This window comes from Pelecanus crispus, chromosome 1, assembly GCF_030463565.1.
Source record: "Pelecanus crispus isolate bPelCri1 chromosome 1, bPelCri1.pri, whole genome shotgun sequence".
NCBI classification, from domain to species: domain Eukaryota; kingdom Metazoa; phylum Chordata; class Aves; order Pelecaniformes; family Pelecanidae; genus Pelecanus; species Pelecanus crispus.
The window spans coordinates 94510008-94537027 of NC_134643.1; the positions used below are offsets into that span (position 1 = coordinate 94510008).

Below are 27020 nucleotides of genomic sequence, written 5' to 3' on the forward strand. Positions count from 1 at the left end.
TTTTTCTTAATCTGAGTGTATTTTGCGTTGCAATGTTGGCGTTGGTCTGTCCTGTGTGGCTTCTGTGGGGACTGCTGTGTCTGACAGGGCGAATGGTAGGAAGATGGATTGTGAAATTGAAAGGATTAACTTAGAACTATTAAAACCCAGTGCGTATATAATTTATTGCTTATGTTTTAAACCACCAAAGTAGTATCTCTTTTTTTTAATTGTGTGACAACCTGTGAATGCCAACCCTATTAGTTCTGGTGGCTGATGTTTTACCTAGTCATCTTTCTTAGATTAGTGCAAAGACCTAAGGTGCTTTATGTTTTTGTTCACAGTCAGTTTGCAAAGGCTATATTTGGGGACCGTGTTCTTATCTTAGCTGTAGATCTTTCTGTTGTAAAATATCCAGGAAATAATCAACTTCTTGGTTTTAAGAAATGACGGTATAGTTAATTTGACAGTGCTCTCTTGTTGCATAAGCAACTTTCTGCTTCCAAGTGTTAAAGGCCATATGTGCCTGTAATGACCAAGAACATTTTCTCCTCAGGATACGATTTCTAATGCTGTAATAAAATGCCCTGGCTTTCCACTCTTGAGGCATAATTTTGTGTCTAGACTCTTTAGTGATGAAGAGACCTTCTGAAGTACTTGGAATTATGGAGGAAGCCAATCTATATTCATCCTGTACAAGTGTGATGCCTCTCGTCCATTTGTTCATCTGATTCTAGCTTTCTGAGGAATCATTCTGCTGCCTTGGAAAATGAGCTAAGAGTAAAGGTAGATGAAGATCCATCATTGGGATAGATGGTGATCGATCATTAAACTAAAAAAAACCTGTCTTTGAGTAATTTTAGTATTGCCATAATCTTTGGTGTTGGAAAGGGTATGAGTTGGAATATTTCCCAACCATCTAATTTTGATGAACCCGCATGTTAACCCCCTCTGATGACAAGCCGTATGTATACAAATACCTAACGGTTTTCCTTTGTTCCCTCATTTGTGATGCAGGCAGCATGCATTACTTTCAGCAGTTCATGTCGGCTGTATCAGCTGTCAGACTCTTTGGATGTGACAAACTGAAAGGGGCAATAATTGGGTGAAAAAGTAGATGGTATTTTCAGGTCATCTTACAGAGGAAATAAGTCTTTTAAAAAAAATTACCACTAATTCCAAAATTGTGTACCAACTCCAATACGTGTCACTGTTTCAAAGAAGATACTGGAAAAAGAGCTGTTTCTCCTTAATTGCATACTGAATTGTAGTGCCGTTTGATTTATCAAGGGTCTAAAGTGAAATAGTAGATGCTTTCTTATATGCAAGTGTAAAGGAAAACAGAATCCCGGATTCATTTCTTGGCAGATAAAGGACAATTACTGATTTGATTGTTAGAAAAACTTGTTTATTCAGAAGAATGTTTTTACTAAAGGAAGAAAAAGGTGTATCTTTTAATAACTTAATCTAAACTGAAACATGAGCAAATTTTTCTGCTTTTTTGTTGGTTTTTGCTATAGCTTTTTAAGATGATGAGTCTCATCTTGCCTTTGCCAAAATCCTTCTGTGATAAGTTTGATTTATGCATTCATTACCTTTGCTACAGTGCCAGGCTGTAATGTCTGAATGTAATTTCACTGTGGGTTTCGGACTGAGTGGCTGCTACTGTGGAAAATAACTTCTATTCAAGGCTTTACTTCCTGTCTCAGCCAAAAGGCAAGCATTCAAGCATATTCTGTATGCTCCTTTCCAATCTTGCTTTAGTGAGAATTAACTTTCTTTTCAGCTCTACGTCAACATTGCTTGATCTTTATCTTGTGTTATTGTGATCTTCTCCTGTTCCCAAACTCATGCTAAGTGTCTCTGATCTTAATTTATTTAGTCTGTTTAAAGACATCAGTCAATTTTACATTATATTGTTTCTGCCCAATCTCAAGATGAAAGATGAATTTCTGAACAAGGTGAAGACTAATCCTGTGTAGTAAAAATTGCCTGGATGCTGCCTAGTATGCACACGCCTTAGCCATCCTGGACTTTGAACAGAATTGTCACTACTTGCTACTGTAGATGTTGAGATGAAATCTCAGCTTTCTACTAGATAGTCCTGACACTGATATGCTTTAGAGATTTTGCTTCTCCTTATGCCTGTTCAGAAATGGTTGGTTGGCTTATTGCATGTAGTATCTTCAGATCTTGGGCTGGGTTTGCAGTCAGAAAGAAAAATCCAGAGATACTGCCTCTGGCTTGGGAAGTTCCCAAGCCACCCGTAGCTGCGGGCTGGGAGAGTGTGCTGGGATAGCTGTCCCTGCAAGCTTGTCCTGTTTTATACTCTTCCTTAAACACTTACTGTTTGCTGCTGTAAGAGATGGGGAAAATGGGATAGATGGACCTGGGCTTTGTCTCTTACATGCTTCCTGTATCTTGATAAATATAATATTTGAGTATCTTTCCTCTATGTGAGCCTTTCTAATAAAGGAATTGTATTCTTCAGAGTGCTTTATTTGTTTTATATTAGTTACTGTCTTCTGGATTAGGTAAATAAACCCTTGTCTGCAGAAGAACATTAGACTGCTCCTCTTGTCTTTACTCTCCTTTGAGGTGGGTGTCTATATTGTTGCACTGAAAGTAGCCTCCTTACCTGGACCAAGATAAAGCATTGACATTATTCTCCAGTTGTAGCAGCAATAGAGGAACAATAGGCTCCATTATCTCCTTCTAGAAATGGAAATATTTTGCGTGTACCCACAGTCTTGGCTTCATAATGCCTGGTTTATCTTGCTTGAGACTCCTAGGGTGAGGGGCATATTTAAGAAGAGAGGGAAGAGCTAGCACTGTTGAGACTCAAAGTCTGTTTTCATGCAATGACAATCAAGCTTCTAATTAAGAAAACTTGCTGCTCTGCTGACAAGAAGGCCTGAGGTGCTTTCAAAACCTACATAGATTTAGAACAGCAGCCCTTGAAAAACCCCCACTTCTGGATAGTTATGCAACTTTTGCAAACATACATATAATAATTTCTCAAAATTTGCTCTCATGAGTTTTTAGGCTTATCTTCTGCTTAGTATCACTTATTTTCTGCTTTGTCATATCTTCAAAGTGATACTCTCTTTGTCTGGCATGGAAACTGGCAGAATCTGGGAAAGGCCTGTTTTTGCTAGTTATTTTTCTTCTTGCCGGTATGATTGAGAGGAAGTTTTGCTAAAACAGTGCTGCTCTCCTCTCCCTGTTTCCAGATACCTGTCTCTATTTTAGGATTTCAAGCTCCAGCAGTCTTCCTTAACAAACAATTACAGGAACAGTTTTGAGAATTTCAGCTATATGTGTAGAGACTGTCCCTGAAAGCCTGTCTGCTCATGTGCTGGCAGAAGGGAATTGAATCCCCAGATGTCTGGGCTCTTTCTTATGAGGCGAAATATTCCTTTTGTTCATGTTTTTCTTTGTGGAGAAAACTGATTCCCATTGTGTAGGATTTTGTTTTAGTAAAATCTGTATAGCACAATAAAATATTTGGAAACATCTTCAGTAGTTTGAATTACATTATTGTCCTTCCACAGGGGAAGAAAATCCTATTGAAGTAGGTGTATTGTTTCTGAGAGGGGAAAAATAAACAAACTTCTTAATAGGTTTAAGAAGCCTTGGGAGAAAATAATACTTTTTATTAGCTAAAGTATGCATTTTAAGGCAGGACAGTTACTGTCCAGAATAAATGCCTGTACTGGTGTAAGGTAACAATTTTTTTTTTTTTTTAACCATAGTTGAAGTATTATTCAGTTGTTTGACAGTCTGAGCTTGTGTTTTGCTTTGAGAAAATGGTGGATGTGGTGCCCAGGTGCTATCACTTTGGTTTGCCCCAGCCTGCAGTTTGACTACTTCAGCCCGCCCTTGAGGTGGGCTGTCATCATGAGGAATGGTTCTGGCCTCATTGCCTGCCTCCATCTCCTTCCTCTGCCAGCCCAAGTGCTCGCGTTGCTGTGGGGTGAATCAGGGCAGGGAGCTTTGTTCCTCCAGAAGTAGTTCTGATCCAGCTCACTCGCTGATAGCAGCTGTTCGATACCTGGTACCAGTGCAAAGCGGTGCCAGGGCACAAGGAGGGATGGGAGGACCAGCACTGCCCTTCTGAAGGCAGCCTCCTTTGCTGGGTGCAGCTTCGCCATACGTTGAGTCAAAGGGTGTGGTTTTATTTTGCACTTAGCGTGGCTTATCTGGGAGTATAGGCAGTAAGGACAGTCTTGTTCTCCGTTCTTCACCTTGTCAGATCTAACAACTGCCTGTCCTCAAGATGAGTCGGTTCAACTTGCTGATTTGAGGTTTGTTTTATTTTGGAGATGGATTAGTTTGTCAGATCAGTAAGCTAAACTGACTCATCCTCAGGCTACAAGATTGCCAGATCTGCCATGGCAGGAGCATGAAGGTGGGAAATGTGACCATCCCTTTTGGCAGTAGCTCCCACTTTGATCAAATTATGTATAATGTGAAAATGAGCTGTAGTTTCTCTGGTTACCTTAAATAGTTTTAGAGATGTCCAACACTTAATTCTCTTGCTATTCTTGTCCTACTGTTTTTATTACTTAAAAAAAGGAAAAAAAAATCAAGACTTGCTAGATGCATAAGCTTTTCATCATTGGCTTCTAAAATGCTGCCTCATCTGTAATAAGAGCTCTTTCACCAAGATGGCTATTTCTGCCGTGGAGAATATCTACATTACATTGGCGTGCCTACAGTTTTTTAATGTTAATTGAGACAATGCTCTCCTTGAATTCAAAACCATCTTTAACCTAAACTGACACGGTCCATTTCTGTGCAGTTCTGTGGTGTAATCTAAAGCAGTAACGTGGGACGGATGCAGAGGCTATGTAGTCTCTTAGAGCTGGTCTGTGTTCTGCAGCATGCACTGGACAGTGCAGCACAACTTGATTTTTGCTCTCTGCAGAATTGGCTGCAATGCCCCTTTCACTCTCAGAATAGCGTTCAACCACAAATCATGGTTCAACATAGGGATTCAGATTAGCTACTACTCACTTTACTTTTTGACTTCTTTTTCCACTGTACTTCGCACCCAAGGTGGATGTTGGTTCTGAACAGCTGGCAATTTTCTTACTCCTCCTCCAGTATTAAAAGATAGGCATCAAATGAATGCTTTCTCATAACTAGCTTCATCTGTCTTTCTCTTTGGGTTTTGGCTGCTGTATCAGATTCCAGACAATCTGTTTCTCACTGTGATGTCACCCTCAGTCTAATTTACTCTCTGGGTTGGACTCTGGGTCTGTGACGCTGTTTCCTGATCTTACAGGGAATAGCATGACAAGCACATACTGTATTCCTGTCCAGTTTTCAGTAAAGTTGGAGAATAAGAAAACATATCAGGTCCTAGTGGGGCAGAAACTAATTGTGGGGTACTTGGCAGAAGGGAGAATCTGCAATGTGAAAAGTAGAGTCCTCCGACATTCTGGAGAGGAGAAAAATGTATTGGAACCCAGGGCTCTGGCTTGCTGGGGGGAGAGCTTGGTCCTCTGCGCTCCCAGGAGAACTCTGCAGGTTCAGGTGGGGGTTACTTTTCATTGCTCCTGGGTTTTCAAGGCCACTTATGTTATTGATAAATACAGAAATGACTCTTTTAGGCAAAAAAGTTGAGGTTCAGGATGCAGCATCGTGACAAAGATCGGATGCTGTGGCAGATAACTGCAGTGGTGTAATAAAAGGGACCCTGCTGAAGACACTCCAGCAGATGTGGAACTACACACTTTGTGCCCTGCTCCTTCCTCCACAGCTCCACGGTCTGGCCAGCGTTGCAGAGGCCACAGAGAACTGGCCGGAGGCTCTGGCGGCCCGGGCTGTCTGCGGTGGTGGTGACAGCAAGCACTTCATATGCTCGGAGAACTTGTTTGGGGGCTCTCTCTGTCCAGTGTTAATCTGATAATTGTCCTACTCCAAATTCTCTTCTCTCCTTGAATCTCTGCTCTTGCTTCTGCTTCCCTCTGCTTTTTCTCTTTTTAGTATGGTCCTGACGTTGTTGTTGACTTTTTGGGGGTTGTGGTATTTCCGATGTTTTTCTTTCTCTTTGCTGTTCCTTACCTTCACTTTTTTCTTCTTTTTTTAACCTATTTCCTTTTAGGTCTTTTCTTTCTTCCTTCCTTCCTTCCTTCTCAAATAACTGTGGCAGTTGCCTGAAACAACTGGCCATTATACTGTTTCCTCTGTGGGCTGTACTGTCTCAACCTAGGTCTGTCTGCTCTTTAGGCTGGGCTGCAGGCACGCCAGGCAGGAGCTGTCTCTTATTCCCAGTGCTGTGCCTAGCACAGTGGGGTCCTATTCACACTTAATACTTAAGCACTGCTATAACAAACACAATTGAAAGATTTCTTATTTCAACCCCAGTAGAAGAATGGAGAGTCCCTCTAAGATGTATTAAGATGTTCTTAATTTGTGAAAGTGTGTAGCAGGGAGGGTCTTGGCAGCTTGCAGCTACTGCAGGTGGCTATTCCATGGGTTTTGCCTAATGGTACGGTCTTGTGCATTAGAAACCTCTTAGTGGGCACAGAGGGATAATGAAAAGGAAAAAATAGTGATTATCTCTGTGCTCAGGGATCAGAGATGTACTTGGCTAGGTGACATATGTACGTTTAACGGGATTCAAAAGCTATAACAAATGCAGTTAAAACTGAGCAAGGCAGGCCTCCAGCAAGTAGAGAGTCTCCTACTTAAGCAGTTTACACAAAACTACTTTAGTGAAAGGTTTACAGGCCATACCAGATACTTTGATGGGAAGATTGTAGGCCTTACAGGAATTCCCCAAATGTGCTGTTTATCATTTGTTAGTCGTCAAGGAGAGGGAGATTTGGAGTCTCTGACAGTGCTCTTAAAGCAGGCATGTCAGTAGGTGCCCGATGATGGATTCACTGTATCAGCCTTGCTAGAAGACGCTGATAGACTTGCCGAGGGTCAACTGTTGAATGGCACGAACAAGTGGGTAAATACGATCTGTTTGTAACTTGGGGTTCTCTGGTGCCCTGTCAGGGCTCAGTTACAGGGGTTTTATAAGTTATTATGTGTCAGCTGAACTGCTATAGTTGTCTTTGGCAAATGTTTGCTAAATCATGTTCCCTGGTGATGTAAGAGGGAGGAACATCTAAAGAAAACTTCAAATAAGAAATCCTAGTACTGTATAGGCTGAATTTCTCAGCTAGCAATTAACTCAGAGCTATATAGCAAAGGGGGATAGTGTTGAGGCCACAGTCTCATGTTAAAACAGTGTTGTCATACTGTTTCCACTCACTCCCTATCTCTGTCCTTGTCTCTTGTGCTGCATTTAATATGTAAGCTTTTTGGGACAGCAATGACCTGAGATTATAAAAACAAATGCTGTTATGATCGCTTCAATACTTGCTTCCTAATCTGTGGAATCACCTTATCTAAACTTAAAGTTGATTTATATAGCTAAATAACTTTCATGGGGTGGGTTCATCCACGTGTGTGTGTGTGTGAGGTGGGTGGGGAGAGAGAAGAACAGAAAGAGTGCCTACTAAAAATAACTTGTTAAAGAGCATGAGACTGCTTATGAAACCCCACTGGCAGACAGTGTTTAGATTACCTTAATTGTATGTTTCTGTGTTTGTTTTTTTTTTTTTTTTTCTTTCACCCACAGCAGAAAGTATAAGCAATCTGGTAGATATTTTATTTAGTCGCAGAAAAAAAATTTCTTTTAATGTTGCTCCCTAAGATAATAGGGCAGGGTTTTCCCCCCACCTCACTGTTAACTGGAGCTTGAGAAAGCTCTCTTGCTTAGAAATTTACTGTGTTGGTCTTTGTTTGCCATGACAGAAAGCGTACTCGAAGCAAGGTATGTGTTACTGAGGGAGATGGTTAACAGAAGCCGTAGATGTGCCTCAGAAAGGTGTGGGCACCACCTTACGCAGTGGTAGGAGTGGTAGGAAGGAAGGCTTTAGTAAGATGAATCTTCTCTTCAGATGCTACAAGTAAACATCCCTGCTGGGATAAAAAAAAGCTGCCTGCTTTATAAGTCAGTGGGATGGTAATCTGCTGGGATTTCGTGGTGGCTGATTTAAGCAGCTGGCTGTTGGAATCCCATCTGCCACATCTGGATCCAGAGGAAGTCATCTAATGGCCAATATGATAGGCATCCGGGCTAGATCTACAGGGCTCTTCCCATCCTTTTTCCTCTTGTATTTTTGTTTTGTTTGAGTTTTTAGATTGTTCGGATTCAAGCATGCCTGGGGTGGACTAGCACAACTGCATGGTCAATGTTGTGCTGTGCTTGCTTTGGCTTCCTTACTTAAGATCTAAAAACCTGTAGAAAGTCAATGCCTTAGAGCTTCATGTGACTTTGTAGTGGACATTTTAGCAAGCCTATCATATTAATGTTCTGGGACCTGCTAAGTACCCTGTTCATTTTTTTTAAAGGTTTGTTCACAGTCTTTAGCATTAAGCTTTCAAAGAGAGTTAATTGAATGCCCCCTCCAAAAAACTATGATTACCTTCTAAAGGGAGACTTAAAGCTCCAGTGGCATCTGGAATGACTGAACTGAGATGCAGTAAATCCTGATGCTGTTCCTTTACTTAAATTTTAAGGGTTTTTTCCAACAGATAAATAGTAGGGAAAAAAGTGTCCCTGCATCTTGATGTAATTTTATGTGTTTATTATATAAAATATAGGCATATGAGGCACATCATTACCTGTCACGTTTTCCTGGAAATGTATTTAGTTTCTCTTTCCTTGTGACATACTGACCTCAAAAAGGCATGAAGACAGAGGTCAGCTGAGTTACACACTATTTCATTTTTATAATAAAGTTATCTTTCCTTTCTGAGCTGTTACTGCTTATTTTGTAGTGGTGCTATATTTTGTTTTACAATAGAAGTGATCGACTTCTGTGTAGTGTTTGCTTTTTAATGCATTTTCCAGCTGTCTCCTGCATAAACTTAGCACTTAGTGCTTTGAATTTGTATTACCATTTTAGAAGCTGTTGAGCAAAATGTAGAGGTATCAATGTTTTTTGGGGGTTACAGGTTTTGCCTCACAGAAGGTTTTGAAATTGATTGACATCTGAAAAGCATTACTATCGTTTGGTGCAAGTGGAATGAATGTGTGTCTTGTTGAGGTTTTTTTGGGGGGTGGTTTTTTTTTTATTCTTTGTGTTCAGCTAGAGGCAAAGACAAGTTTGATTTCAGGGTGGAGTGTTTTAAAAACTTTTTACCTTAGTGGTCTTTGGCTTGGCAGTTGTTGCTGAAATTTGTCCTGATTATTTGTATTGAATGGAACAGAAGTGAATTGACACATAATTAACTGTGACTATCATTTGGTCATTAACAATAAAGTCAAAGAATGACTGCTTCACCTTTTCATCATTTATCAGTTTACTACGTTTTTGTTTAAATTGAATGCAGATTTTGACTGTTGTGGAAAGCAGCATATTCTGTTCTGAGCTATGACACCATTGCATTAGTGCTGGGTAGAAAAAAATGGTTTATGTAGGTAGTGAACCTTTCTGACCTTCTTAAGACCCAGAGAGTCGTCATGTTCATCCTGTGCAGGCTTTCTTATTTCAAGCATAACAGTTGTGGTTTAGCTATATTGTATGCTTTAGAAAAGATTCCAATCTAAAATAAAAATCTGTGTTGCAAAAATCACCTTAACTTTTAGAGGTTTTTTTAGAAAAACTAATTTCCTTATTTTGTCCATCCACAGTTCTGTCCCAAACTTTTGCTATTTCTGTTTCTAGTTATTATGTGCAATATCTTCTCCACCTGCAGATCAGAGCCCTCTCTGAAATGTCTGTTCCTTAAACGGGTAGCTTTTAGATATAATCCTCGATCTTTCTCTCTTTGACTTAAATTCTCTGAGCTCTTGAAGTCTCACTCAAAAGTAATGTATTTTTCTGACCTTATAATGTCTGTGGCTTCTTTCTGAATCTTTAGTGTTTTAAATCATCACTCCTGAATTTTAGCTAGCAGGAGTGAGCACACTATTCTAAGTAGCTGTTGCATGGATGCCAAATGGGAGAGAGAACTTTTTTTTTTTCTTCCTGGCTGATGTTCCCCTGTTTATATACCTAAGGATTGCTTTAGGTCTCAGTAGCAATGTTGTGCTTAGGCACTTCTGCCTGTGTCAGGATGCCTTGCAAGTCAGAGATGACTCCCCTCTTTGGGTGGGTTTACTTGGTTTGGCTGTATGGCCTATCACCTTGGGTCCTGGATTCCTCTGCTTAATTTGTGCTTGGGCTACAAAGCTGCTTTTTCATTGATCTCTAACCTGTGCATAACTCTTCTAAATCTTGTGTCTGAGAATGTCATAGCTTTTCTTTCATGTTCTTGGTAAAAGCAGTAAGTGTGAGGCTGAAAATTAATGCTGGTGGGGCCTCCTGCTATATTTTATTAGATCATAATTGTGTTGAAACTTATGGGCTAGTGTATTATAATTTGATTAATAATCATGTTTCTTTCTGTACATGTGTTTCTTCATTAATTTGTGATGTGATAGCAAGTCCGAAACCCTACAGAAGTCACAATGCTTTTGCATCGGTGCTTTTTTTCCCCCCGCTCTTTTCCAAATGCACCTGTAATCTCATTAAAAATATGGAGTCCAACAGTACAGTCTCTATAAACAACCTTACTGCTTCTTTATTCATTATCAAAGTAGCTGGTACAGTACTTAATCTGAAATTGTCAAATTTACAGGATCATATGGATCATCCCATCCACCTTTGAAGTTCTCTGAGTGTTCTGATTTCTTTCAAAAATCAACATCACTTCTCAGACTTCTTAGCTAGCTCTTCCAAAATCCTTGGATACAAATCATGAGATTCTTCTGATCCTAAGTAACGTCTGATGGCCACTCTTTTATTGCAGTATTCAGTTACAGTCAAGAAGTCAGATGACACTTCCTGTGCTAAAACAAGTGCGTGTACGTGTATATATATGTGTGTGTGTGTGTGTGTGTGTATTTTTAGTGAATGCTTCTGCCTTCTCTGGGTGATGATTGGCACACGTAGAGGTTTTTGTTCAATATTTGACCTGAGCTATCTTTGAAATTTCAAGGACTCCTTTTGTTTGGGGTAGATTTAAAAACCGAAATACATTGTATTTTTAGATTCCTTTCTTCAATTCCCTGAGCTTTTCTGATTTGGTCCTTGAATCTTCATTTCTGTCTTCTGCTGTCTCCCACTAGGTAATGTTCATGCAGTTCACTGATGAAGGCAGGAAGCTGTCTAGTAATACAGTTCATAAATACCATTTTTATACTTTCTGCCCTGTACTTGCTCATAACTATTAACTTTTTGTGAAATTAACCTTTTAAAAATGTAGTAGGGAGAAATAACTAGAAAAATGTCATCTAGCACTGTGATTTTTACTGATGACAGTGTATTGCCTCAAGCATATGTTGCTCACACTGAAGACTCTCAGAGAAGGTGATGACCTCCTTCTTCCTTTACATGCCATGAACAGATATCTAAGAAGCCAGGTGTTTTATTTCATAACCTAATCTGATGGTCAGCATCAGATCCTAGCAGATATCTTTTCTTGTGCTTTCTATTAAGACGTTTGTTTCGCAAAGTATTCAGGTCTTTTGGCCTTCTCAATTATCAATGACTGAAAAAAGCCAATGCAGTTTTGATAGACTTCCATCCCCTTCTGGTCACTCATTTCTCTATAGATAGTTGTGTCAGCTGCTGGTTATAACCTGTTCAAATTGGCAGGGGCGAGATTCAGCAGTGTAGGGTTTCAGCGGAAGTGACTTGTTGACCGTATTGAACACTGAGTAAATTAAGATGAGCATGGAGAAGCCTTAGACTTGGGAAGGGGAGAAGCAGTCAATCTTGACTTAATATTGAGCCATATCTTAATAGGAAGGTGACACTGAGAATTAAAACAGATCAATGAAGATACTTGAATTAAGTGGAGATGGACAGCTACATGACCTCAGACATTGTAGAGAGTGTGTTGTAGGTCTGTGAGGTTCTTTTTTAGGACTTAAGAACAACCTAAGTAACATCTAATGGGAGGACCTGTGCACATGCCAGCGAGGAGGAGTATAGCAATTAGAGGAGGGAAGCAAAAGGAGATAGTTAAAGTCAAAAGAGGAAAAGGAGGAGTTTGTAGACAGTGCAAAGGATTGAGGTTGCATGTGAAGTAGGAAGAAAGCAGCTGTAAACATCCTACTAATTCATTGTTTCTTCCCTTCAACTTCAAAACATAAAAGAGGAGGAAGAGGGTGTATATGTAGTTGAAAGAAAAAAGAATCATAGTTCTCTGACTATATGTGCATTAACGTGTGTTTGTACTGCTCAGTCAGAAGCTAAACAACCGAAGGGATGTAGGGCAGACACAATTTTGGACTTTCTCCAGACCCATTCAATAGAAGGTGTGTGGGGAGTTCTGATTAATAGCAAAGGATACCTTTCACGGTCTCTGAGGGCCAAAGTGAATTTTATTGACTGACAGCTACATTTAGGCACTGGCAGAAACTATACATGCAGTACACTTGTAGAATGGTCAGCTTTGAGCTGGTGGTGGGAATCTGCAGCTGATGGGGTATTTATGTGATTAAATGCTTGTCCAGTAGCAGAATTCCTTGTCTCACTTGGCTAAACATCTGCCACCATTTTTGGGGGGATGCATGCCTCTTGTTCCCAAACCATACAAATACTTCATTAAAATAATACTGATCCAATATTAATTTTGATTTAGTTTGTGAATTGTATAAACAAAAGACAGAACTGAATGTGTTCAGCTTTTTTGAGTGTACAAAATTGAATTAATACTCAGCTTGAAAGGGTAAGTGGCTATTGGCATTAGGTAAAACGATGACATAAACCATTCTAAAGTTATACCAAGATACTGGAAAATAGAGTCAGAGCTTGCACTGATGCTCTAACAAACTGTAGTCTTGTAAGTGGAGTATGTTCTTTTCTTCCCACAAACTGATGCGTATTCTCTGCTTTCAAACCACTGACTTCACCTAATGCTTGTGATTGTCCCATATGGTCATCATGTGCTAAAGGTGGAAAGTGAGCTAGAAAGATCAGAGCATTTGAGAATTAAAATGTCTGGATTTTGTCTTCAGTTGCACGTCAGACTTCTGGAATAACCATTTCATCAAAAACCACCCCCCAAGTTCCACATCATGGATGTTAAATATCAAAATGGTGTGGGGAAATGCTTTAAGGGTTTGCATAAATAAGTGCAAATTCAAGTGTATTAGAGTGATAGCTATTTATTTTCACTTGTGCTTCTGTCCTAGATGTTAAAAAAGTGGTTTGCCTAGATGATGGTTGTACAGTCACATGAATCCACTTTTTTGTTATATTAAAGCTAGGTCATATTGTCGTTGGCACCCGCAAGCAGCTTCTTTTGGACAAATACTAGTGACTCTTCTGATGTGAGCTGTGCTGTAAGAGCTGTTCAGTATTTTGGTATTTGGTCCTTCCTTCCTTAGTTTTTCAATTTAATGTTTTAGTTCTATTGTAGACCTACAATTGAAGGTTTTGAGAGTATTGTGTGTTTGACAATGCCTGCTTATCCACTGGGGCCACTAAGACTGACAGTCCGAAATCAGAGGTGAAAGGGATGAGATGAAAACTGTCTAGGCTCATCATTAAGACTTGCTGTGGTATAATGCTGGTTGGTGTTTGCTGTTAGCAGTCTCCATTTGGAGGTAGTGAAGATTGCTGGAAAAGGGCATTTGCTATCTTGTGTCACACTGAGGTTAGAACTGTTTTGGCCTTGGTCAGCCAGAGCTGTTTAGTGAACTCCTTTATATACTGTTTGGCTGGCAAGTTGACTCTTGTTGTCCAGACAATAAAAACTGGGATAACCACTCTGAACTCTCTATGGTCTTCTGAACAGTACATACATCTATGTAGTGGAACTGGATTCTGCTGTGATACAAGCACATATTATGTGTATACTTTGAAAAGCAGTGAGATGTTTTACTCTTCAAGATCAAAGCTGTCAAAGGGGCAAGGTGAATTTTACCCCTACAGTCCCTCAGATTCAGCTATTCTGTAATGGAATATAATGGAAACTCTAACAGGCTTATGGTGTCTTTTGTGGATGGGTTTGCAAGAGTCGTTGGTTATTGAAAGAAGGAAACTGGGAGAAACGTGTAGGAGGCTTAATGCTCTCTGACTTCTGGTAAAGAAACAAAGTAATTCTTGGTGTAGCTAATTAAAGTGTCAGTGCTTACACTTTTAAGCTCTGAAGATTTTAACAAGTTTAGTTAGGAGCTGTTTTTCCATGGACTTAAAAGAAAGTGTGTAAAGCTGACTGGCTTCTCATTTGACCTCTGGAGAAGCTGGCCAGGTCGCTGCACTTTAGGAAGAACCTCCTGACGTGGCCTGAAATTCAGGGTTTGCTTTTGTGGTTGAGGAGAACCCTAAGTGAATTGTGGCTCTAAAGAGTGTCCTTAGACCAGATCTCTTGATACCAAGTACTTCAAATCTCAACCAGTATTGCCAGGGACAATTTTTTTTTATCTCTAAGACTTCAGTAGTCATGAATTTTGGGAAAGTGGGGAACGAACCTCATTAGCAGTAATCTTGATACTCTGGCCTTGTGACCAAGGGAAAAAAAAAAAAAAAGCCCCCCCCCCCCCCCCCCCCCAATGGGGAAGTAGGGGATTACCTTTTAAATTATGTGGATTGTTGCAGTAAAGCAGATGTCAACTATTTATATCTGCTGAGTTAGAATGCTAATCATAGAATAGTCGGGCAAATAAAAGGTAGGGCTGGTATCAGAATTACTCTTTCAACTTGTTTACAAAAAAAAAAAAAGGGGTTCTTTCTTTTCCTGGCTTCCTTCCATTTATTTCCTACAGTTATCTAAGAGGAGGGTGAATTTTCCATGCAGCTTTAGTCTGCTTCCATTTATGCTCCTCTCTCTCCCTCTGAGCAGATGTGTATCTCTCCATTTTTCCTTTTTTTTGGTTGTTTCTCTGTTTTCTCTTCAAATGTGTAAATCTGCATCTCACCTTCTTCTGAATATTTTAGGAAGGGCCATACCTGCTGTGTATTGCTTGGCAAATAATTGGCACCCTTTGTACTAATGTGCTTTATTTATTTTTAATTTGTTCATTTGTTTCATGGAGCAGTTGTTTGCATAAAAGCAAACAATTTGTAAGGACCTAAAAGGTAACCTAAAAGACTAGTAACAGTTAATGTAGATTTTTTTAAGGAGCAAATCATGCCAAGTCAACTTACTTTTTGTCTGGATCTTAGAGGTACAGAAGAAGTGGTAGTAGATGTGTGTATCTTGACTCTGAAGTCTTCAAACTGATTTTCTTATGAGAAACCTAGGGAAACAATGGACTACTGGAAATCCCCTGAAAGGCATACAAAATGGTTTGGTTGTTTTGTTTGAGCATAACAAGAAGTTCAAGATAAAGTTAGGATGAAATATTTAATGGGTTTTTGCAGAGTCTTTAAGCCGTCTCACAGGATTCACTAGTTTTCACAAATTTGTTAGATAAACTTCACGTACCATCGTGACATGGATCTCCTTCTGGTGGTGACTCTGTGCTTGAAGGATGCGACAAGCTGGCAAAAAAGTGTTAAGTAACCTTGGATGCGGTTCAGTCGGGACAAATGCAGAATATTAGGCTTTGATAAGGGTAATCAGGTGTGTAAGTGGAAAGTGGATGAGGATTGGACAGGCGGCAGCTCTGCAGAGGAGAGTTTGATATGCAAACTGACCATGAGTCAACCATGTTGCAACATTGCACAAGCTGCAAACATTGTGCTGGGCTGTACAAACAAGTGTGTTGTAAGTCGGACGCAAGAAGTCACTAGCACACTGGGTAGAGCTGATGTAAGTTTCCTCTGCAGGTTTGGGTTTTGGGTACTGTACCTGAGAGATTTTTAGCAGTGAAGGGAGAGGTTCTCCAAAGAGAAGTAACTGGTCCATCATGGTAACTTTCTTTGCAACAGCCCCTCACATATTTGAAGGGATTAGCAGGGGGAAAGAGGGCAGGGGGGAGCTGCGCCATTTTCCATGCCTTCTGGGAGTGGAACAAGGAACAATTTGCTTAAACTGCTCTAAAGGTGATCTGAGCTACCTGTTGGAAAAATCTAAATGCATGAGTGGTGAAAGACTGGAAGAGACTTCCTGGGGAAGTTGTGGAAGGAAGGTTTCTTAATAAGCAGGTGTGACGAGCATCTCGGGTGCAGTTTCTGTAGAGTTGCAGAGTGATTGCTGTGGAACAGCAGATTTCTTCTGTTTTTCTTACAGCCCTATTCGATTCTGTAACCTGAGCCTGTCATAACTGAAGGGCAATAAATACCCAGTGTGCGCTTGAAAAACACCTGAAACTTTGGTCCTATTACAAACAAAATCAGACTTTGAACGAGAGGAAGCTCTGTTGATAACAGTGGTGCTAAGAGTAGGTAATAGCGGCTTTGTCTTCTGATGGGAAAGTGGCTGCTTTACTGTGAGTGCACGTGTGGTTGGCTGCAGACTGCTGAAACCCATAGCTGCTGCATCTGCACCAAAGCACATGCACCTGTGCAGCATCCACCGCTATCTTGCATCCTGAGCGCACGTCACTATCTGCGTTCTGGTTCATATCAAGATGCGAGCTGAGTGCGTACCATCATCATCCTTCTCCCCCTTCCTCCCCCTGCCCCAGCGAGTGCCTGTCTTCTTTGCAAGGAAGTCTGGGCATGGAAGAAGGGGAGGAGCAGGACTGTGGTGTACGATGCAGCCTAGGTTTCACTTCAGGTGCACACAGCCAGCTTTGATAAAGGTTTTGCTTACTAATGCATGCAAACCAAAGCTTTACATGTAGCAGGGTTTGTAACAAACTTTGTCAGTGCTTCTCAGTTTTGTTGCCGGATATATGCCTATAAAGGATGGAGTGCTGCTCTGCAGGCTATACTGACAGTTTGGTTTCTTTAGTTACAGGAAAATATGGGGAAATGCTTCATTTTGGTAATACAAACAACACTGTGTTTAGTACTACTTATGTTAATCAGATGTAGGAATAAGTACTTGTCTTGGTCATACATCACATTTTATTGCTGAGCTATTTGCTCCTGCAAAGGGAGTATTTTTGTTAGCAATAATCTAGATGAAAAATTGTCACTACTTAAAATATTTCAGTAAAAAACATGCTCACTATTTTCTTCGCATTTTGTCAGGGGTTTTTGTTGTTCTCTATAATATTGAAATACTCATGCTGATTTAAATCTTTGCTTTACCCTCTTCTGTTTCAGTCTTGTTGGTCATCTTGTTTACACATGTATTTTGATTGTCTGTGTATCTTTTGCTTCCCAGGAGACAAAGATGGCAGCAAAGTGACTACAGTAGTGGCAACTCCTGGACAAGGTCCGGACCGACCACAAGAAGTTAGCTACACAGACACCAAGGTGATTGGAAATGGATCTTTTGGTGTTGTGTATCAAGCCAAACTCTGTGATTCAGGAGAGCTTGTGGCCATTAAGAAAGTCCTGCAGGATAAAAGATTTAAGGTGAGTCTATGCATAAGTTCATAATATTTTCATGAATGTTATCTCATTTTCCATGTCTTTGATGGCAATGTTTTTGATTCTTTTTTTAATTTATTTTCATGGGAGCACATAGATGCACATAAAAATTTCCAAGACTGAAGATTAAACAGATGGTTTATGATAAAGGGATATAGTTTAACTTGTAAATCTGTGAGTCACTGTTGTTATGATTATTTGGATTAGTGCAAAACAGGAAGCTAAAAATCCTGATTTGATGTTGTGGTGCTGTTTCCAGGTCGCAGACTAGATTTTTCAGACAATGAGCTGGGGAAACAAGGGAAAAGCTTGTCTTACGCTTACTTTTTTCTAGCATAGACTGTTCTCCAGTCATTAGTAATTAAGCTCCTGGAAGGAAAAGAAGCCTTTGGGCTTTGTTCTTGGTTGTTGCACCTACAAAGTGGAAGGCTGTATTTGAGTAATACGGAAAGTCCCCAAGCCAAGCAAGAAGATAACAAATACCGAGCCCAGGGCAGTTTGGACTGAAGGCTAGTTACTTCCCTTTGTTATCTGATTTCTAAATGACATCTATTCTGGTGGTTTTAATAGACTAGTGATTCTTTATTCTAAACAAGTAGCCTTCCAAAAAGCTATATTTTTATCTGGTGATATTAAACCAAATAAAAGTTAAGGACCATCAGCGACTTCATCACTGCTGTTAGTCCTCTGCTTGGTACTTGGTGTGCTTGACTGCTTTCCCTTATACTCAAAGTGGTCTGCAGCTAAACTTGTGCAAGCAGTGAATGATAGCAAAGGTACTGGTTTTAGCATCTGAAATTAACAGTGTGGGTTTTAGCATCTGAAGACCACCTCTTTCATGACTATAGAAGCATAAGGACAATATATAGAGAAGGTGCCACAGATAATCTTGTTTGGCATGGTCTAGATACAAAAACTTCTGAGTTTAAAAATAGTTGAAGCATATTTAAGGAAAATCAACAATTGGAAACTTCTTTTTTACAATTTGATACTTACTGTTAGTTTTAGAAATCCTTCTAAAGGCTATTGGATGACATTTTTATCGTTTCCTTCTCGGTTTTCTCATTTTTTCAGTAAGACTTCACGCACAGCTAGTTTCACTGGTAGTGTTTGTAACTTATGTCCTGTTTTGGTAGCAAAACCATTCTTCTGAAGTGTTTTGAAGGAACTGGTGTATGCCTTTTGAGTCTTGAAATTGATGCTGTCATCACCACAGACATTGGTATATCACAGATGCATTAGATGAAGAATGGAAAAGGAAAGATATGTTTGAATTAACATAATCATGCAGCATTGTTTAACTTCTAATTGAGAATGGCATGTAAAGTTCTTACATTGTTCTTACATCTGAGTTATTTCTGGACTGTATTATGTGTTGAAGGCAGTTAGTACTGGGGAAGCATGCAATGTGATGTAGAGTGGATTATTTTAGAAGAATCGAAGATGTAGAAGAATAACAGAAGCTCCAAACCTAGTCATGCTTAAGAGCTTTTTGATATCTTCCTATTGCATAGTTCTAGGGGGAAGGCCAGGACATTTCCCTTACATATCATGCTTGGTGGATGTTAGCTAATGCTTTGGACCAAACTTTGATTTCTTTAGTCTCATGGCTTTGAGGTTGTGTAGGATGTCAAAATGAAAACTTGGTGGAACATTTTAGTTACAGCCCATCAGATACTAGTAGTTTGTGTTGTCTTAATATTTTTCTTTTTTATAAATCCATATTGGGCATCTAGAATAAAATGTAGATCTTTGTTTTTCTTTCAGTAGTTGATTCAGTGGTATTTTGTTATCTGAATATATATCTCTATTTTGGAGGGTTTCTTCAAGTGAATAGAAAAAACATGACATCTTTTGAATATTAGCCCTCTTTTTGTTTAAGGAAAAAAAGCCAAAAAACTAATAGGGTGTTTCCAGTTTGGACTCTGAACTAATTTCCTGCGTATGATGGTGTAAGCTGAGAACATCCAGTACCTGGAGACTTTAATACCCCTAAACTAGGTGGAATTAATGGTAAGTGCTTGTGTAGATTTACCGATAGATAGCATTAATTTAAAAATATTTTTTTTAACTTCATAATTTGCATGGGTCACATCTGCAGTGGTACCCAAGTTACGCATTTTTTCATGTTCTTATCCCAAACTTGTATCCCAGCTGCACATCATCATCTACCTTTTGGTCTCAGCTCCCTAGTTTTTCCCATCATTTGTCAGTTTAGTCCTCCCTTTCTTTCTTTTCACATTCTGATCTGGAAGTGTATGTTCTGTTGGCAGGAGATGTAAATTCCTGCAGGCTGGATGAAAGCCTCTTCCTGGACGGATTTGGAAGCTAGAGACATGTATCTTATATCAAGAATAGCATACAATTCCTTCAGGGTGTGCTACTCTTTGGGAACGTCTGATCTAGGTTGTAAATGTGGGACCAGATACTTTACCAGTTAAACAGGGAACTTTGAAAGTCTGTTGGCCGAGCAGTTTGATTGCAGCGTAGGAGAGGACCAGCTCTTCTGTTTAGAGAGCTGAGCTGTGGTGTGCAGCTCAGCTGGGCTGTATCCACCCCCGCATGGCTGCCTGAGTCCAGATCCAAGCCCTGGTGAGTAGACCTCCTTGGGAAATCTGCCACTTCTTCCTTCTCATTAATCTACAACCCTGCTTCGGCAATGATGAGGAAAACCCTATTGTAGACAGCCAAAGGTGGCAGTAGCTTGTTTGATTTAAATCAACTTTTATCAGCTTCTGGGGGAAGAGAGGGAGTGCTTTAGAAACACCTGTCTGCACTAGTCCTGATGGTGGAAAGGCAACAAGAGGAAAGTAATGCATGGAAGTTGCTTCCTGAAGTGTAGATCATCAACAAAATTTTCAGCTGTATGCTTCAAGCTGGTGCCTGCTTATCTCTATATCCTGATGGATTTATCTTGGTACACGAAGTATAATTCCTTTGTTGTGATTTAGCTCTTAAAAAAAAAAAAAAAAAAAAGCTTTTAGAAAAGTCAGCAGGAAATCTTAAAGGGCAGCATGATTCAGAAACTTTATGAGGACCCAAGAGAGTGTAACTTCTAGGCTCCTTCTGCATTTTGTGAATGTGGAAGGAGTTTATTGTGAAGATGTGGAAAATGCATCACAGTTGCCAATTTTTAGATCTCTGTCAGGAAGTTGAGATACTTTTATCCAGGTTTAAAGCTAACTTGAAAGCTGGAGTTAACAGAGGAGGGTTGTCTTTTTTCTTTTTTCCTTCTCCATTACTATGACAAGTTTCTCGGCAGCCTCTACTGAAGTGGAAGCAACATTGGTCTATGCCAGAATGAAGTGAGTGTAAAATCTTTGCTGAAGAGTTGAATATTACAGTTTCTGTGGTGGTAAAGATTGTTTGCAATGCTCCTACTTCTTTCTACTCCCTTGTTGCAGTTTTGTGGTTCTTCAGCTTGGCAGTGCAGTTCTTGCATGGCTGTGTTTTAAACAGGGTTTCTGAAGTGCTCTGGGTTTATAAATGAGTATGTCTAGAGTTCAGTGTAACCTAGAGCAATAGTATCAGTACACTAGGGATAGAGCCAAATGGCTGAGGGGAATAAATAAAATAAAATGTAAAGATTTATGCTTAATTTTGGTTTGCAGTTCTGCTGCTGTCATTAAGCCAGATCTCTGTATTAAGTGTGAGGAACTTAAGTAATGTAATTTTGGACAATTATGTGATACTTAGGTGAGTAATTCACAAACTACATGCTGTTTATCGTTCATCTGTGGGACCACTGAATTTGTCTATAGTCGGTATGGAGGGTCATATTTTCTTTGGGGTTTTTTCAGTGTAAAGTTTAACAAGGGTTAAGAGGGAGGTGTTTTGCTTTGAAAAATGGTCTAATACAGCTATTCACAAGCTTTTGGGGCCAAAATCCATTCAAGGGGCAAAATTTCCTGAAGACTGTATCCCAGCTTTCATAGGTGTATACTGTGTTTCTGCTTCTATCCTACAGATGCATAAAAAAAGGTCCTCATGCAAAACATTGATACAGATAAGTGCAGTGAAATTATTTATAATATTTTCAATTATTTTCATCCATGTGTCTGTGCAGGCCCTTAACTGACACAGCCTAATTGTGATGCTTGAAAAGAAAATACTGGTAGCATAAATTTTCTTGCGCTGCTTTTGTTGGCATGTTCATTGGAATAGTCTTCAGATTAAGAGTCAGTCATGTTGCTGTCTAATTCTGCAAAAAGCAATAATAAGCAAGCAGGTATGTTAGCACAAATAAGAAATTCTCAGTCTAGTTTTTGTTATTTCTGTCATTCCATGCCCAGTCTTAAGAAATCCTGTTGGAATGAATGCATGAATTGCTAGAAAGATTTTTCAGCTGACTGAGAATAAATACTTAAATTCTTCATATCTGAATTGCAGTACTTAATGTTTCTGCTTCAGCGCTAGGCTGTCGCCATCTAAATGATGAAGAGAGTTCTTAATAATCCTGTACCTTTTCAGGCAACCTAGATTGGGCATCACATTTCTTGTTAATGGCTCACATAGACCTGAAGTGTGCAGCAAGAGAAAGCCAAATTCTGTAACGAGAATAATTCATGCCATCCAGTCTGTCAAATCATTCAGGGACTGCCTAGGTTTAGCACTCCAACTATGTGTGCCCATGGCTTAGTTGCCTGAATTATTCAAATAGGCAGATCTTCTGGACTGTGAGAGGATGTCAGACTAGGGCTCTGATGGTCCATAAACATGAAGCCGTGTGTTGATAAAGCTGAGGGCAGTGAATAGTAGGCAGTGCTCTTTCCTGTTTTTAGCTATGGGAGGAATATATGTTGTGACCATTTGCATGATTTTTTTTTTTTAAATATGTAAAATCTCAGTGTTAATCTGAGCATTAAAATCCAGTAAAGCAGCAGGATGGAAAAATAAGTCTATGTTGAGGTTCTGTTTTCTCTCTTTCTGCTGGGTGTGTGTACTTTTGTGACTGTTTGAAATGCTTCTGAAAGAGCAACAGCTTTCCTTCAGTTCCTGCCTCAAACATATCAAGCTGCTAAGTATAAAAAGATCCTTTTACAAAGTAACCCGTATCCACTGTTTGTGTTAACTTAATTACAGTAACTTTGATCGTAGCAGCTCACTTGAAAGATGTAAAAGCACAAGGAAGAATTCCTGCTGAAAAACGACTAGGTGTTCAGGTTCTTAAGTTCTGTTAGCTTTTCAAGAGACTTTTCTGTTTAAAGCATTCAACAATCTAAAGTTGACCCAGTTTTTTAATAGGTTATATGTCTCTGCTTGTGGTAGAAGGTGTCATTCTGTAAACATGCATGTGCAAAAAGTGTGAACCTGTTGACTAATGAGATGCATATCTTTTGCTCTTAGGATCTCAGTGGTTAACAGACCACTGTAAGAGTCTGACTTCAAATCACGTCTAATTAGTTCCACTCTTGGCTGACCCTCCCTGGCTTATTTCTTGGCTCTCTGTTATCCTTGGCCATTGAAGATAGTAGCATTATATTGAAAAAAGGCTGTGTTTTCAGGGGGCTTCAGTCTACTGAGGTCACTGTTAGTGTAGCTGATCTGTTTTGATGAGGGATGTATGTAGTAAACTGATAGAAATAAAAGTTAAAACAAGTCTTTTTTGCAGTCTGTAAGCTTGGGCTATAGTCATGCCTAGACTGACAAACAAACTGGAGTTTGACAGCTGGCCTCTTGATACGTGTTGGGGAACCCGTTTGGAAAGCTTTGAGGGAAAAGATATCACTGTCTTTTCAGTGCAGGTTTGGTCTCCCTTTGCCAGGTTCAGACAGAATGCAAGAAGCATCTTGCCTTTTAATGTTTTAGCAAATGCATCTTCCAGGCTCCTATTCCTATGTATTTTAGCTTTGCCATGAGAATGGTAAATGTATAGTTGAAGAGAAGCCATCGTTACTGCTGAAAGTTGAGATTGCCACATAGAACTCTGACTTCTTTGTATGTACCTGAGCTGTAGACCCTTTCAAGCACACAGTGGTCAAGTGAAGTACTTTACCCCTTTCTAGAGAAGGAATTGGATGTTATCACAAAGGTTTAGAATGAACACTGTCTTCATCTTAAGTTGATGTTTTAAGTCTTGAATACAATGTAGAGGTTGGACCTCCTCTGGTGTATTCATGATCATCTTTCTCTGTGACCTCTTGTCATCTGCATAGGTTTCCTCTGAACTAAAGACTGCACTCTTTGTTAATGTAATCTCTGTGTGTGAGCTAGCTGAGCTCTCTCATATCTCTGTCTAAGGACTGTTGAATATTCAAATGTTAATCTGTGAGACCTTCTCTCGAAAAACTGTGGGTTTTTTGTTTACCCTATCTCATCTCCAAGGACTTCCCAGTTGAGTTGGAAGCACCCATGGGATAAAAAGTCACAAAGGAAAGACGTGGCAATGAGAAATATTAACATTTAAGCACCTTTCTTATAAGTCTTTGAGGGCTTGTACATCTTAGCTACTTTGAAGATCTGAGGAATAGTGAATCACTGTTTGTAAGGCCATTATGGAGGTGGCACTTTTAAAAGAATGCCTTAATTTTGTTGTTAAATAGCTACCAAGTACACCCAGAACAACAGATCTGACTACTTTAATGTGATGGCTTTGTTTGTATCACAAGTGGGGAAGGAAGGCTGAAAATACTTTCCAGTGACATTAGCAAATATTACAAACTTTATAAAACTAGCAGAAGGAAGATAATTGAGCTTGACTCAAAGCCTTTCCAAAACTATCCCTCTAGTCCTACCTATCATCATTTGAGGGAATGCAGTCCCTCTTAAAGACTGGGGCTATCAGATACGATTTGCAGAATGGGAGATGCCTGGGCATGTGTTCAAGATATTTTTCCATCTTCAGAAGAGCTGGAGGGCTGTGTTCGGTTCAAGAGAGTTTCTTCAAGTCTGTGCTTTAATTCTTGTACAAAGGCCAAATTTGTAGCTCTGGTCTAGTTTAGCTTAGCCAGATTATGCAAGATGTTTACCAAGATAATAGCATTTCGTATAGCAGTACTTGATCTGTCTGTCTCCTGAAAGCTACCTTATGGGAGATAATTCTGTCATGTGGCTGTAATTGCAGTTGCAGTGCCTGTCTGATCACAGCACGCCAAAGAGGCTGGGTAGATATCTAAATTCTCATTCACAACCTTGTATTTCATTGCATTTTTCAATTTTCGCAAACCCTGAGTTTTGCTAGCGAACTGAAAATCTGTTTGTACCCTTGCTTTTGGCAGCCTTTGAAGCAAACAGTGTACTGTTTGTTGCATCAGCTGAAACCTTCCTGGATATACTTTTGTGGCCTAGAAGAGATTTAAGAGGGCTAACAAGTGCCTTCTTCACTTTGTATTATGTTAAAGTCTATATAATAGAATTATTTTTAGTTGTGTTATGACTATTTATTTCTACAAATGTTTTCTAATCTGACAAATTAATTGGATGCATAAGAGGTGTTAATGCACGTGAAGATGAATTGGAGTTTATATCAAGGGCATTGACTTCAGCTTTCTTTTTTACCTGAGGGGTTGGATTGAAAATTGCTGCCCAGGGAATGCAGTGTCATGCAGCTGCGATTTGGCCTGGGAAAGAGGAGGAAGTGCTCTTCATCTGCAGTCATGTCTGTGTGTGCATGTAGAAATGTGTTTCCACATGTTGCTGTGTGGAAACCCACATGTTAGAAGGGAAGTATCTGCCATAAGAGTGCATTGTCTGGAAAAGGAGGAGTTAGAACAGCCCTTGAGGGCCTTTCCCCACCCCCCCCTACCCTGTGGATGCTAGCATGAAGGGTCTGTGTAGATACATGCCACAGTTCAGGTATTGCATTTATTTTGGATTTTGAGCTTTTCTATTGCCATGAGACTTTTTTTTTTTTTTTTTCTGTGGTACTCCCTAAACTCGGACCAAAGATAGGATTTTAAAAGATGACAGCCGTTTGTGGTCATCTTTCTTTTCCTCCACTTCTAGTGCATAACTGGAGACTAAAATTAAACCTATCTGTCCTATGTGTATCTGCTGACCAACAAAAAGAAACTTAAGGTATATTAAATTTATAAAGTCTTTTGCCCCACTGGTCCAGATAATTCATATAGCTGCTGTAATAATGGTTTGTTTTATTTCCTGTTCTCTCTCATGTTTACTAAAGGGAGCGAGTTCATATAATTTGATGTTCATGAAATACATATATTCATGTATGTTCCATGAAATATGTATATTCCATACATATATATATATTCCTAAATTTAAGCTGGAGACTGCTTTGAGACACACAGGTTAAAAAAGAATAACATTGTAGGGATGCTATTCTGAAATCATGACATTTAGAGTGAAGATTACAGTTTAAAAGAATTCCAAAAACATTAAGGTATGGAAATCTTGTAGTTTAAAGCACATAAATAGCTGTAACACTGTCACATACCGACAGCATACCATAGCTGTGCGAGTGTAGTTGAAGATGCTGCAGAATTCCTGATCATGGTCACATTAAGTTCCATTTTTTTAAGAGACACTTTCTTTTCCTTTGACTTTCCAATTTTGCTGCCTAAATGCCTGAGAAGGACTGGCATAGAAAAGCAGTAATTCTGCATGCAGTAGGGTATAACCTCTTTATTGTAAATTGAAGTTTTACTTTTGGGTCATGCCTTCTGCTTAGAGGGAGCCTTGTTCATGGCACATATGCATAGGTCTGTGTAACAGAGGTGAAAGCTGACTTGAGCATTCTTGGTTTTTTTGGGGTGCCATGCTGGTGTTCAAAAGCAGTTGTGAAAAGTGTGGATGTGGTGTTTTATGGAAAGATCTGTGACAGCCTTTCAGAAGCATTACCATGATAACTATAGATCTTTGCTTGCCTGAGAATATATCCTCACACTGGATATGCATCTCTGAGATTGGCGGATTACAGGCTGGTGGAGCAGATTTTGCTTTTCTCATTCTCATTTAAAAATAAAGTATTTAATGGCTGCCACTGGTGCCCTGTTGGTGTGGCTGGCAACAGAGTAGCCTTTCTAAGTGCACAACCTCTCAGGAGTAGAATCGAGGGCTGCTCTTTGTGTTGTGAATGCAATCTGAACTTGGTCATTTAAAAAGAGGAAAGTCGCAGTAAAATTCCTGAAGTCCTTCTGAAGCTCAGGGATTTAGCGATACACTGCTGTGTGAGGTTGTACATAAATTCTAAGCTAGATTTATTTTTTTTCATCTTGCAGTTCTAGCTAAGATGAACAGGCAGAGAGTAGGCATGTCTAATGCTCCTGAGAGCTAGGTAACACTGTTGTATAGAGCTGCTGTATAGAGCTTGGGTATTAAAGCGGATGCTGGGTAGAAATGATGTCCTAGTGGAAACCACCTATACCTGTCTGCCAGTTAGGGAGAAGAGTATTGTGTAGGGTATAAATAGAAGATTAGCTGATGCTTGTTGCGATAAAGATGGTGCTTTTGAGACTACTTGGATGTTTGGTGCATCAGTTACTTCAAGGCTTTTTGTTGTACCATTGTGTATTCTCTTTTAGAAGTCCCACAGTGTGAGATTGCCTGGCTACGGAAGATTGAGCGTAAACATTTTTTACATCTAGCAAC

The 27020-nt window shown here is 39.6% G+C and overlaps 1 protein-coding gene across 2 annotated transcripts in view; it reads left to right on the plus strand.

The window, feature by feature from the left end:
- The window catches only part of GSK3B (glycogen synthase kinase 3 beta), a 153451-nt gene that overhangs the window by 41736 nt on the left and 84695 nt on the right, over positions 1-27020 (plus strand). For both annotated transcript variants that reach the window (XM_075713701.1, XM_075713709.1), the window contains exon 2: positions 17263-17456. In XM_075713701.1, coding sequence (XP_075569816.1) covers positions 17263-17456 — 194 coding nt within the window. The remainder of the gene's footprint in view (positions 1-17262; positions 17457-27020) is intronic.